The following is a 14,182-nucleotide window of genomic DNA, read 5'->3' as shown; positions in this document are numbered from 1 at the left end:
TCATAAAACATTAAAACTTGTTACTCAAGACAGTTGTTTGTCTAGAATATGAGCATTATTTAACTAGTTAAGATATGTATGCATGAAAGAGAAAGAAGGAGAAGGAAAAGAAAATATTTGCCAGGTGGCAGTGTCCAAGTGGAAGGTGCTATTAGGTGGGCCATCAGGATTATGCCTGTCATTTTCATTATAATTTTGCTCTTTGTTTGAAGTTGAAACCTCGGCCACCCCACGATCATTTAGCCGTGATAACTGACGAGGCCAGTCCAGTAATTTTACAGAATACGTGTATGTGACTCTGGCTTTTTGTGGGTTTCGTTTTTATTTTAATTAAAATATGCACAAATAGACATTTCTATACCCAATAACTCAACAGTAATCGACGCCCCCAATAATTCAACGACGCCTATCTCTGACTAATCATGAGTTCAAATCTCCTCTAATCATGAGTTCAAATCTCCTATCCGAAATAACAAATGAGTTCAAATCTCCAATCCTATTTACTATTCTGAAATAGCACTATTTGCTGGCTAGTATATATTTAGTGACCTTTTTTTTACCTATTATAGTTCACCCAAATGTGAAATACAAGGGACTTAAAAATCAAATCTGATAATAAAGAGGGAAAATAGAAAATGAAAAACGAATTTTTTTAAAAACAAGACAATCTAATCGTTGAAATTTCAAACCAAAAATCTAAGAAATGTGATTTAAAAACTGGAATCAGAGTGTTTAAGAAATAGTTTAGACTGAAGCATAGAGGGCAGAAGTGAAAAAAAAAAATTGCAGATGAAATCTACACCCAAATATTTCTGGAATTACTGTAACTTTTTCATAATGAGGGTGTAAATGGGGCCACCTCAATTTTCCCAAGGATAAACATCAATTAGCCGATAGATTAGATTGCAAGAATATAGAATTTTCTGAAGAGTATTATACCAACAAATGGGTGAATCAAATATATTGCCAGCTAATGTTACAAATATTACTGATTTGTTGTGACACAACAGCCCTTTGTACAAGTAGTGGGGTCATTTTTTGGCACCTTTTTGTTCACATAGTTTCCTCGGTTAGTATGTGAACTCACCTAAAGCTGAGGTTTTACCAGTTCTAGATTGGCCAACTTGATCGGGTGCCCCAGCTCCCCCTTGCTGCTCGAATTGTTACTCGCTTACTGGGGCCAAGCAAATTTCGTCCCATTAAGTTACACCGTGTTCTCTCGTATCGCTTTTCCCCTTTAGACGAAAGAGAATTCTCACAAGTTCTCTTCTATTTCATCAGGTACATGTAACTTCTCAATTGCAGCCTGTTTAAACAATGAAGAGATCAGAAATATGATATGTTGCTACTTTGATTCAAACCCTTAGAAAGCACAAGATAAAGATAAAAACTCGTCGACTACTTGCTATGCATCGAGTTTGTGTGAAAATAAGAGAACAGAAACGAGATGGATATGCAAGACCGATCACCTTAATGGTAGCTACATCTGCGGCAGATGGTTTTAAATCCAATGCAAGACCAAAATGAAGCATTGCTTTCTCGTGCATATACCGTCTTTTGTAGATCTTACCCATCAAAGCATACACACTGCTTTCTCGAGGTGCATACTCTTTAAGCTCCTCCAGAACCAGTAAAGCTTCATCTAAACGTTCCAAGCTTAGAAGTATGTTGGCTTTCTGATACATGGGAAGTGGGTTCTTCTTATCTGCAAGGATGGCCTTTTCCATCATCATCAAACCATCCTCACTTCTCTATAACATTATTGGAAAGTTTCATCAGGTGATTGAAACATATCGTCGGTCATGAAGCAATCATATTATTACCAATAAGACATATGAACAAACCTTCAGTGCATGCAAAGATGTACCGAGATATGACATTACAACAGAAGAACGAGGATTTATTTGGAAAGCCATTCGGAAGTGATGCTCTGAGAACTCAAACTTCTCTTGTCGAAGATATATCATCCCAAGTCCATACCAGGAGTTATAATGTCTAGAATCTACCCGTAATGCACTCTGGTAGCTCTTGATTCCATTCTCAAAATCTTCCAGGGCCACATATCTGAGTTTAAGATTATGATTTGGCAATAACAAATAAGTAGCTGAATTAAGATGCACCGGTGAAAAACTCCAGTTCCAAGTCCATTAAATCACACAAGGGGCAATGTGCATACTCATGTCCACAAAGGGTGTGGGCGTAGGCAAATCTTGGATTTAGTTGAACGGCACGCTGGAAATTTTTTAATGCTGTCTCATGGTCCTTCTGCAAGCTATAGCAATTTCCCATGGCACACCTGTATTTCCACAAAGGTAGATAAAAATTATATGCGACTACTTGATAGGAAAAAATCACCGAAAAGCTAGAAAATTCAAGAATGCAACGCAGAATATGTATGACAGAAATTGGCATATCTACCAAGATTGAGGAGCTAAGCGGTCAGTTGATATCAGTTCCTGAGCCAGGTAGCTTAGCCTCATGTCTTCCTTCAAATGCTGCAACAAGATTAAGAGAAACTTCAGGAAAGGAAAAGCACCCACGTTATGCAAGGGAAGGGGAAAGAAGTTCAGGACTAGAAGCAGTAATAAGTATAAAGCGTGCATACATGCCATAACTCATATCTATATAACTTGTAGAGTGACTTGGAGCAAGAAAAATTCAGATTTTTAAGTGCATATAAATAATCTAAAAGGAGGCAGATCTGACACTTCAAATATTTCTGTACATATAACAAGATCAACAAACATGAATTTCCCAGTTTGAGTATAGTGGCTTCATCATAGCAATCATTACAAGGTTTTTAGACCCTTCTCGCCAATCCTCTAACTATAACAAAACCTTTAGTGGGTTTGTAGTAACAATCTGTTCAAGATACCAATAAAAAGAACTCACATAAAGAACTGTAGAATACACATCCATTCCTTCCAAACTGTGAGGTGAGGCGTGGCGGGCAAGACTGAAAGCTCGATCAGCTTCTAAATAGTCTACCAATTCAAAATACCCTTTTCCAACCTGCAACTCAAACATGCCAAGAAGTTAATTATGGTTTAGCAGCCTTGAACACAACCGCCAGATAAGATAATTGCAACTCGATCAACTAAACTTATTATTATTACAAACAACAAGAATAAGCAATCCAATGTCCACCAGTAGCTACTAATACTACAAATAGAGTTATGAATATTAGTAGGATGAAAAAGGAAACCACTATTATACAGAAAGACCCAGCATTGAAACAAGTCAAGTGTCTGATAATATTTCTGCTAGTTATGTGAAGTTGCAGAAAAGAAGCAAACAATTTGAATCTTTATTCCATAGAAATAATCACCAGGGCCAGTCTAGACAGTAGGAAACTAGCACTGAACAGTTCATGATCTGGTAGGCAGAGATGACTATGTGTGTCAGGAGTCTATGAAAGTTGCATATAATACCTGTGAAAGCACCCAGCCTGTATTGTAATGCTTGTAGGGAAGTTTCAGGTAGACATCCAGGGCATCCTGTACAATAAAGAAGCTGTCTTAAGATGATCATTTCAGTTAACTGCATACTTAATCATTTAGAGTCAAATTATTTTCGTATATCTTTTATCTAACTAATTTGTGTAAGCAATATCTTCAACAATTAGTATTGAAAACCTGGCATCTGAACAGGCATGAAAGTCTATATCCTTCCCCTAGAATTCTCAGGAGACCTAATATTTCTGATGCGCCATTAATTATTTTAGCATCATTTGTGAGACTTCCTCCAACTGATTTGGATGCCCCTTGCTCAGGAATTCTATTCTCACCAGAAGGTGATGAACTGGAGACAGATAATGTGGCATTGGAACGAGAATCATCAAAGGCCTCATTTTGCATACCTAAAATAATAGTCATACATGAATAAGACACCCATCCATATATTAATGATAAAAAGAATGATAAATATTGAATGTTATGATAATAGCATCAAATGATAGCCAAGGAACAAATGGGAATACCTACTATACATAGCGGCACACAATCAATGTTTAAGTAAATATTGTTGGTGATAAAAGACACACCAGCATACCTCAAAAACTATGATTGAATCCTTAAGGAAGTTATTGATCTCCTATACATATTTCAATTTGTAACTGCAGCTTTAATTTGAAACAAATTGCCAGAACATGCACGACTCTCTTTTAGACTTTTAGTGGGGGTGGGGGCACAGCCTTAAGCATGAATCATGCATCATATGTTCTTGATAAATATTTTTGTAGATGCCGTAATTACTGAATATACAAATAAGAACCAATAACTCTAAGATATCCAGGATAAAGCACACAAGTATGTAGATAGCATATTTTTTGCATTAACTCTGTCACTTTGCAGAGAAGGGCACGCTAACTTCTGAGCCATGCAGCAAAATTACTCATGACAAGAGTAGCATTTTCTAGTACTAGCATCTTTTTGCAAAGCAACCATTTTGATCAAAAGTAAAAAAGTTATCAAAATATTTACTCTTTATCATCTGCAGTTCACTGTATCCATGACCATTAGTATTTGATTTATATTTAATATTTTATACACAAGTTTAAAAAAAAAATAGAAAATAACACAATCACATAAATCTGTGAGTGACCAATATTAGTTGCAAGGAACAATCTAAAGGCCGGGGATGAGAAAGCCCCGCCACACAAAAAAAACTAATGAAGAACGGCTTCCTAATCACATATAAGCATTGTTAGACTGTGGTTACAAAAGAACCCTTTGTGATTTAGACACCAAGTAGAAGCAGTAATTTGTACACAATTACAAAAAGAATCAAAAGTACCAGGCCGACCCGACCATTCCTTTCTAGCTAAAACATTTGTTAAATCACGTATAAGCAAAAGATTTGTTAAATCAAAATAAAGTAAGATTACCTGTGCAAACTCAATCTAATAGCTAAAACATTTTAAATTTGTGGAATTCTACTTTCATCAAACCCCAAAAAATAAATTTTACTGTCAGATATCATTCTCCAAGTGGGCATTTTTTAAAGATACATCTCTTGCAATAATAACTATAGAAGATTTCGGTATTTAAATTACTGTCCGATAGGTAACTACAAACTAATTTAACAATAAATCATTGTGCATTTTTAAACATACAGCAGATGGAAGTTAGAAATAAGATTTGTTACCTTCCTCAATATTCTCATTTGCGAAGGACTGTCCTTTACGAATTGCCATTGAACGAAACGTTATAGAATTCAACTTGGAACCACCGAGATATTTAGTGGAGTTGGTAGTTCCATTATTAGCAGCGCCGGCAGCACTTGCTGTGTTGGCTCCTGCTTCTCCAGCAAGTCTACTACTTCTTCGAGGGCCAGAATCAGAAAATAATCTCCCTGATATCTGAAGACGGGAAAAAGAACGTCGGAGATGATTATGAGTTCTACCAAATAAATAAATAATATATATATAAACAGAGAAGGGGAGATCCATTCTGATACAAAATTTCTGTAACATTTTTTACCTTCCGTAATTTCCCTTCGTCTACAAATTTTCTTCGAGGGGCTTGTATAATAGGGTTTACAGTTGACCTTGAACAGCTATCTGCACCAATTGAGTTGAGACCAGATCCATTCTGCTGTGTATTTCTGCATAAAGGTGGAGGAGCAATGGCAGATAACTGCAAATTGAAAATAATGAGGAATCAGTTACATAACTCGATGTAAAGGAGATTTTAGGGTTTAGATAATGAGTAAATGTCCGCAAGAATACTGCTAGGGAAAAAGTCAGAACGCAGAGAAATACGTTCCACATGATAAAAATCCATGGGAAAAGAACATAAAAATGTAAAAAATAAAATAATAAAAAATAAAAAAATAAACAGATATAGATATCCACAATATACAATGTCACCAATATGCCAATATTCACCCTAGGACACACAACAAGACACTGAAGGAAAAACCTAGGTTACAGAGTATGTTATTAGATCAAAATAAAGAAAACTACACTTAAATTTCAGACAAGGGGATAGACGAAAGGAAATGAAACAGGGAAACAAAAATCTGCCACCTTCGCAAGCTATAGATTCATTAATGCATTGTCCCACATTCCAATAAACATAGCCAACAACCACCACCAACATCCAAGGAACAAACTTGCAATAGCTTTAGCACCATGAGCTACAACTACTCTTACATACCTGTGCACCAATGGGCGAAGGAGTGTTATAAAATGATATATTTGAACCACCATTTACAATTTGACTTGCAGCTCCTCCCAAGTTAACTGCCCCATGATAATTTGCAGGGATATCTCTTAAATTGCTGTTTTGGGGGTGTTTTGACTGCCTCGTTCGGACATCATCTGAATTACTATTCCTAGCAGAAGCTAAGTTGAGATCATCATTTAATGTCTGCAAGTTTTCGGATCTGTGATGTAGATACTGCTTCTGTATGCAAAGAACAGCCGCTTCACCAAAAACTGACGATGCATCTTCAGCAGCACCTAAGATAGTTAACAGCAAAGGAATAGACTTAACCTCACATCAAATGTTTGTTTTCTAAAAGGAAAACAAATCTCAATCAACAATAAAAAAGGTTATCCTTGAGTAAAAAGAAAAGATGGTTTAGTAAGGTATAATATAGCATGTGTATCATATCATAACAGTCTGTATCAGTATATCTAAATATGTCTAATTTACTCTTAAATTTGAAACAAATCAGTTTAATTTGTAGGAAAATTTATTCCGACAACTCTAAGCAACTCCATTCACACACTATATTTTACATGGATCATTGGTGATTTGTACAGACCTAATATACAGAGCTCTTCATATGCACACCACATCAAAGGATCTAGAGATAATGCTTGCTGAAAATGTTGTATTGCACTTCTCTTTCTGTCGGTGTACCTATAGTAAGAAAATACAAGCAAATAAAATTCATGGGTATTATCTTAATTCCTTAGCAATCCCACCACAAAAATTAAAGAGAGACCACACATGGTATCTCTTCTTGTATGTGTAAATATGTCACAAAGAAAGGCAATTGGCAATCAATGCATGAAAGTTCACATTAGAACAAAGATAAAATGTATTAGCAACCTGTAAATGAGCCCAAGAAGGTAATGTCCTGCTGCACCATTCGGAATCTGCAAAAGAATGCATACATAGACATTATCTCCCAGATTATGCACACGATAAAATACTAGGTAGCACACGATAGATATAGGCTTTGTTATTTTGGGAAAAATAATCAGACCAGATAGGCATCCTATCCTACACGATTCATGTTACAAAAAGACCAGTAACAACATTTTTCCAAGAGGAAAATAAGGTAAAACAACCAAAGATTACAGAGAATATTCATCGTTCAATACCTCAGCACCAGGCTCATTAGGTGGACATAATGCAGCCTCTGCCTCATGAAGAAGATCCATCTGAAAGCATGATATTGCAAACAAGTAGCGGGATTGAGCCATTTGTGTTCCTTCATATCAGTATGGAGAGAAAAAAGGGGAAAAGTTCATGGATGAGAAATATTCGGACAAAGCTAATGAAGTAAGTTCGAAAGAGAGCTTTGTTAAAGCTCAAAAGGAATGTAATAATTTTGGTTACAGAAATCTGAATTCCCAAACTGGATGACGGACTGAACATCAATCCTACTTACCTTTTAAAATATGGTATGCAGCATAAGCTTGATTGTTGTGCAAAAAACAGTCAGCTAGTAACTGCATATTTGTCTGTGAAAATAAAAGGAGAAATACAGTTAATTCAGCTAATAAGCGGCAGGTGCAAACGGGAAAAAAAGAATCATTATAATAACAATGAACTATGAAGAAGAAGAAAAGAAAAAAACTAATTAATATTCAAAGTCGAACAGGAGATAGAGAGAGCAAAAACTACATTTTATTATACATATATACACTGAAGAACTACGGCGAGTTGCTATTGTTACCCTCGGGGACTCGTCGGGACATTTAAACCGCCAGAGAAACCCCTTTTCAAGTTTACTTTAAATCTGCGATTAAAGAGATTCAACCAGAGGTCCAGTGGTTTACTGCATGCCAGCTATAATTCGAATGCTAATAGTAAAAGCCCATCTGGTAAAAAACAGATTTCCAATTAAAAAAACACAAGAAAACGTTTAACGCCGCTAACAAGTATCAACACAAAATGTTTCTTGGGGGAGGGAAGGTGGAGGCTGCAAATAAGACTAAATCATACAAAATCAAATATATTGGGAGTACCACACATTCAATTAGCACAAGCAGCGAACACGTTCACTTTAGTTTGAGCTACCAATGCAGAAAAACGAAAAACAGACCTAGTACGGTAGGATTTCCAAAATCAACCCCGTAATTTACATGTATTCGAAATTTGCAGTGTCTCTAAACAGCGGAATAGCTGAAGAGAAAAGTGAATTAGTAAGTTTGAATAAGAAAAGACGTAGAACCTCGGATGGGAACTCGGCGCAGAGTCTCTCGCACATGAAAATGGCATTCCGGTACAACAAATGGCGAAGACTGCGTTGGACGCAGTCTGTAAGTACGGCTTCCATGGCTGCTTCGATTCAGTGAGAGAGGGAAGAAGAAGAAGAGGGAAGAAGGAGGAGCGAGGGAAGAAAGGGGTTTCTGGCTTTTGTGGGGGATTCTCAGGTTCAAATCGGAATGGCACGTGTCACCTCCTATTTCAAAAAATACGTGTCACGTGACTCGGGTCTGGTGGGCTGGAGCCTGGATGCTCTGGTCCAGTTCATTATGTTTCTGTAACGTTCACTTTGCCGTTGAGAAAATGCAAATTAAATCATTTCCAATAAAAAAATATCCAATACACATTCCATTCTTTTGAGAAAAAAAATATACTACGACGAGATAATCCAACTCACAACTTTTTTGTTTTAGATATACGTCAATTATTGTTGAACTATACTCATTGATAAAAAAATTTTAGATTCAAATAATTAGGTTGTTGTACTCAAATAATAATAATAATAATAATAATAAATTAAAATTTATTAATATGGTTGAAACTTAAAATATGGTGTAATATTTGTAAAAATTACTTTTTTATATATGGGTAACTATTACTAATTAGTTAGGTTCAGGAGGAATAAAATCTATTTAGTTAAAATATATATTCTCGACCAAAAAATTGTTGGTTCAAATTTCATCCCACACTTCGTTGAATTAAGAAAAAACAAATATAACTGCTATATGATTTTTGTCGAAGTGAACATAGTTCAATGATAATTGACATATATCTTCAATCAAGAGGTAGAGATTGTGAGTTCAATCCCCGTCCACAAAAACTGTTATGTGATTTTTGACGAGAATGCACAAATCTTTCTTTTTTCTTTTTGACAAAATAGTGTGCAATCTCTCTCTTATCCATGATTTATCGATTGTTTATTTTATCAAGCTTTCAATGATATCTTATAAACAGGGTGCAACAGTTCTGCTACTTACTAAAAAAATAAAGTTTATACTTACAACTTAATTATATATGTTAATTTGTAAGGTAATCTTTTTTTATTTCAACCATCTTAGGACAAGATCAAATTATTAATTTTAGACATGATAATAGATGTCTCGTCTACTTAAATTAGGTTCGAATTGGACGTTGAATCAACACATTAATTTTAATGGCACTGTTATATTCCATTGAGGTAATATAAAGTGTTATTGATGATACAACTAGTTAGTTAAGAACATCATATACAAAATATATATATGTATCTTTTAATATTTTAGCTTTAATTATATAGGTCGTCTATGAATTAATTTGAAGGTAGTTTAGTAGATATAAAAATACTTACTGGTCATTAATTGGTTTATATGTATATGTGTCTATGAAATATTAAAACATACATATATATATTCCTTAGGCCTCAAATATTTGTTCACATTCTCAATTCATAAATTAAAAAATGTTAAGAAAAACTATATTTATCCACTTATGTCCAAACAAACAAAAAGGCTATTTGTTGCAGATAGCATAATAATTTTTCAAATGGACGGTCTGAAAAAATCTTTAAAGTAGTTTATAGATTGTATAAAACAAAGCAAGAAAGAGGAATGAAATGCAAAAATAACCATCAACTATATATTCGGGCTTACTTACGTGTATATCGATTATTCTTACGAGACAAGCATCGGACTCTACTATATTTAGCTATCAAGAAAATACATATAAAATTAATTCATAAGTAGTAGTCATGATAAGGTTTAAAATAGTCTTAAACTATTACGAAAACATATTATAATTATTTGAATGTTCAATTTAATAAATCACATCTTAAAATTATAAAATGTTGTAATTAAATACTTAAATATTACAATTTGTATAAACCATACCTTTTAAGTATTTTGACTATATCTATTAAACTCTCAAATTATTGTGATTGTTAATTAGTCTTGTTAAAACATGTCATATTAACCAACTACAATTCTTATAAATCATACAATAAGAAGAAGTTAATTTACTCTTCAAAAAAATAAGAGACGTATCTATATTATCTTGTGCTCAATGGATGTCTTCCCACCAAAATAATGAAAGGAGATAAGTTATGATCACAAATTTGCTCGTCCACGACAATTCTACAAATTTATTAATCAAATGAGATATAAGGAAGATAAGAGTTTAAAAGTCATGGGTACGTACATAATGTGTTGTTGAGGGTGAAAACCGAGCATGACACATGTGAGTCTCGAGTGGCGACAGCTAGCAGTGGGGACCAACACCCACCACAGGCATACGACTGAAGGATGGAGGGACATTGGTACCCGCGACAGTGTACGAGAGGCACGACACCTCTTGTAGTTGACAGTCTGCATAAGAATGGTGTGACATGCGACAGGGCATATACCATGCACGGGGAATGTCCCCTAACGTACTGCCAAAATCTTGTACGTCGGTGAGCCCCACCCTGTCACATGCTAAGCAGCAAGCATCCTTCATGGTTGGCATTGAACGCCTATAAACAAGACAGACCAACACGACCACATGATAAGTGAAAAATATGTCACTAAACTATTAAGACGCTCTTTGCTCTCTCTGGTTACTAACTTGACCATTGATGAGTATTATTGGAGCACCACACCGATATCTAGAAACGTCGTTGTAGACTCATTTGTTCGATGGTCCTCCATTCCAAATGACACGTTGACCTCTCAAAACTTCGATCAACATGTGTAAACAAGTGTTTTTTTTTTAATCCACGATATTGTCAAACCGATGCTATAGTATAAATTAAAATTACATATTAAATATAAAGTTAGCTTGATTTTTTTCAAGCAAAAAAAATGCACCTTGATTAAAGTCATTCACACCTTTCAAATATTTATATTTATTTAAAAGATAAGTTATATTGAAAGAAGAAACCAGTATGAAATATTTTTTAAACAAATCCCACTTTTAAAATACAAACTTCACACTATAGAACATAAATTTCATGCGTATTTTTAAAAAATGTTTACAAGTTCTAATTTGTTTAAAATATACGTACTCAACAAAAAAAAAGTTTAAAATATTATTTGTAAAAAAAAGAGTTTAAAATATGCTTTGTGGTTTTTTTTAATACTTTACGTTATATGTTTGAGTTTAATTTGAATTAAACTACTTTTATAAAACTAGATAAAAGTAATATGTTAACTAAACTTATAAATATAATTTATGCTACAATATGAAAAATATATAATTTATAATAATCCACACCATATCTCTATTTATGTATTATATATATATATATATATATATATATATATATATATATATATATCATACAATGTAATTATAAATTCTAGCGAGTCCATCTACTCTGTTTCCTTTCACTAGGAAAAAAAACCTAAACGAGAAAAAAAACATACAAACAGTAATGATTCAAACAATAATCATATGAAAACCTAACCAAACTTATTTTTATCCAAAAAAAACCCCTTAGAAAACTTAAAAGAAATTTTATTTTTATCCTTTTTGGAGACCAAGTAGTACACATATACACATATGTAAATATCATGATTTACCCCCATGAGAATTAACTCATATTTAATAATAAAAAAGTTGCAATATACTTATATACAACTTTTATAGATATATAGAAATTAGACGCACCACACTGAAAGGTATCCCAAGTGTCCACTCCATCGAAGAAAAACCCTTCTTCATCTTTAATGATCGGAAAGTCCCAAAGATATCGGTGCCTCCTTCATATCGAGTCGTCTACGTTCATGATCTCATTCCCCCACAACCCTCCAAACTCCTCTCGTTGAGACATCGTCTTCGGAGGGCATGAGTTAGACGTGGCATTGGAATTGTAAATGGAAGAAGTATTATTATTAAATTACTCAAATGTTTGTATAAGAAGCAAACACGTGTGGAAAAAGTAAAGTAAAGAAGCAAGAATAACAAGACTGTTGGGTGTGTTGTCCTAAACTCGTAGTTTGTATTATGTAAAAACAAATGTATATTCAATAAAGTTTTATTCAATAAATTTGTTGTTGAAACATAGCATTGCATTGTCCAAATCCAATAAACTAAACATCCAAGGTTATTTGAATGTAATCGGGATAGTATATATATACAGGGTATATATTTGATATACCCCTGATATATGAATGGATAATGTCCCGTGAATAACCTAAAGGGTCTATAGTATATGGATAAGGCTGAGTACCTTATCCTGGCAACAATATGGATACGGCCCACTCTGTAAAGGTTACAGACGACTCGATCCAGGTCGTTCGTGTGGAGACATGCGAGTGGGGGTATCCTGTACAATGAGTTTGTATAAGACCGGACTGCGAAATAGACAATCTTTAGATGTAACACCGTTAACTAATAGATTGTTATTTCTTAGGATGACCAGACAACTCATTCTCAATCCTGAGTGAGTTATGGACTCCTGCCCGTGAGAGCTCGTCCTTTGATGTGTATGGGTAAGAGTGGTCCGAGTCGCCGACTCAACATTCCTACCATTTTGAGGATGAGACCGAGTGGGGAGCTGGGAACATAACTTCACAAGATAGAATTCACTCCTCCCCGACTTTAGGGGAGTAGATGAGTGTTCCCTTAAATGCTGACTCCAGAGCTTGAACAAGGGATCCCACCCTCTCATTGGCCGAGAAGGACTTCCGGTTATTGGTTGGATCATAACCAGGTTGTTCATTAGAGGAGCAGTGGTGTTTAAGGAGTAAGATGTAACTCAAGAGTAAAACAATAATTTGACCCAACTTGAGTTACGAGCACTCGTAAATGATTGACTTGTCATTTATGGTCGTATATCTGTGGACACGAAAACGTTCTGCAGTGAGAAGAGTGCAACTGCGGGTCTTTAGTGGAATGACCCGTAGTTAACGAATTTTGATTAACTCGGTCAATGAGTTTGACTGATTAATCTCGCATCGTTGGAGCTTATGATCTGTAGGTCCATTAGATCCCCTTGCTAGCTCATTACAGGTAAAACGAGGATCAAGTTTTTGGAAGAATTTGAAATGTTCAAATTACTTAAGAGATTATATGTATATTGATACATTATAATATATAGTTAATTATAAATTAAAACTATATATTATGAGAGAAATTATTTGAATGAGATTCAAATAAAATTAATATGAATAAGATTCAAGTTAAAACTATAGGTTAAAAATAATGTGCATAAGATGTACATTAGAACTATAGGTACGAGAGAAATGTTATAGAATATGATTCTATTTTTATGATAAATAATTAAGTGTTAATTATTTATTTGATTAATATATATATGTTAATTAATTATTAATTGGATTAATAATTATTTATTAATTAATATGATTAATTAATAAATTATTTTTATATTTTAATTATTATTATTATATATATATTAATTATATTAATATAATAATAATAATATGTATTATTATTAAACTCCCTTGCAAAATTGTAGGGGAGCGGGAGGTTTTGTGATGTGGGAGTTACCCCACGTCACCCTTCTTCAAATGTTGGAGAATGTGAAGAGCAGTTTTTTTTACAGAACAGAAAAAAAAACTCCCATCATTTTCTCTCAAAATTCTCTCAATCTCTCCCTCTCTTCGATCAAGGTGCTACCACAAGCACGATCCCGAGACCCAAGAGGATAGCGAGGAAGACGTAGTGGTGGTGTTCGTGGGAAACCGTAAAAGAAAAGTTCTTCAAAGGTATTTGGTTTCCCCTGCATTTTCCTTCTTTGAAATTCAATTTTGTATTCCGAA

General features: G+C 34.3%; 1 protein-coding gene across 3 annotated transcripts; it reads right to left on the bottom strand.

Moving 5' to 3' along the window:
- Positions 1-876: 876 nt before the first annotated feature.
- HBT (CDC27 family protein) lies at positions 877-8,594 on the bottom strand. Of its 3 annotated transcripts, none has more exons than XM_022289243.2 (16): positions 8,413-8,594; positions 7,627-7,699; positions 7,337-7,446; positions 7,062-7,108; positions 6,772-6,869; positions 6,159-6,463; positions 5,481-5,636; positions 5,146-5,359; positions 3,636-3,859; positions 3,432-3,497; positions 2,893-3,012; positions 2,419-2,495; positions 2,177-2,296; positions 1,845-2,064; positions 1,470-1,751; positions 877-1,306 (listed from the first exon to the last, which is right to left on the bottom strand). In XM_022289243.2, the coding sequence occupies exons 1-16, from the start codon at positions 8,515-8,517 to the stop codon at positions 1,256-1,258; spliced, it is 2,268 nt and encodes a 755-aa protein (XP_022144935.1). In that variant the 5' UTR covers positions 8,518-8,594; the 3' UTR covers positions 877-1,255. The 3 variants fall into 3 exon arrangements, with proteins under 3 accessions (XP_022144935.1, XP_087982092.1, XP_022144938.1); XM_088125966.1 differs by lacking the exon at positions 8,413-8,594 and adding an exon at positions 7,863-7,881; XM_022289246.2 differs by lacking the exon at positions 8,413-8,594 and having other exon boundaries at positions 7,337-7,396.
- Positions 8,595-14,182: the final 5,588 nt, after the last annotated feature.

The sequence above is a fragment of the Momordica charantia genome (genome assembly GCF_013281855.1).
Source record: "Momordica charantia cultivar OHB3-1 chromosome 6 unlocalized genomic scaffold, Mcharantia_2.0 BLBB01000006.1, whole genome shotgun sequence".
NCBI lineage: Eukaryota > Viridiplantae > Streptophyta > Magnoliopsida > Cucurbitales > Cucurbitaceae > Momordica > Momordica charantia.
This window is presented reverse-complemented; position numbering and strand designations above follow the sequence as displayed.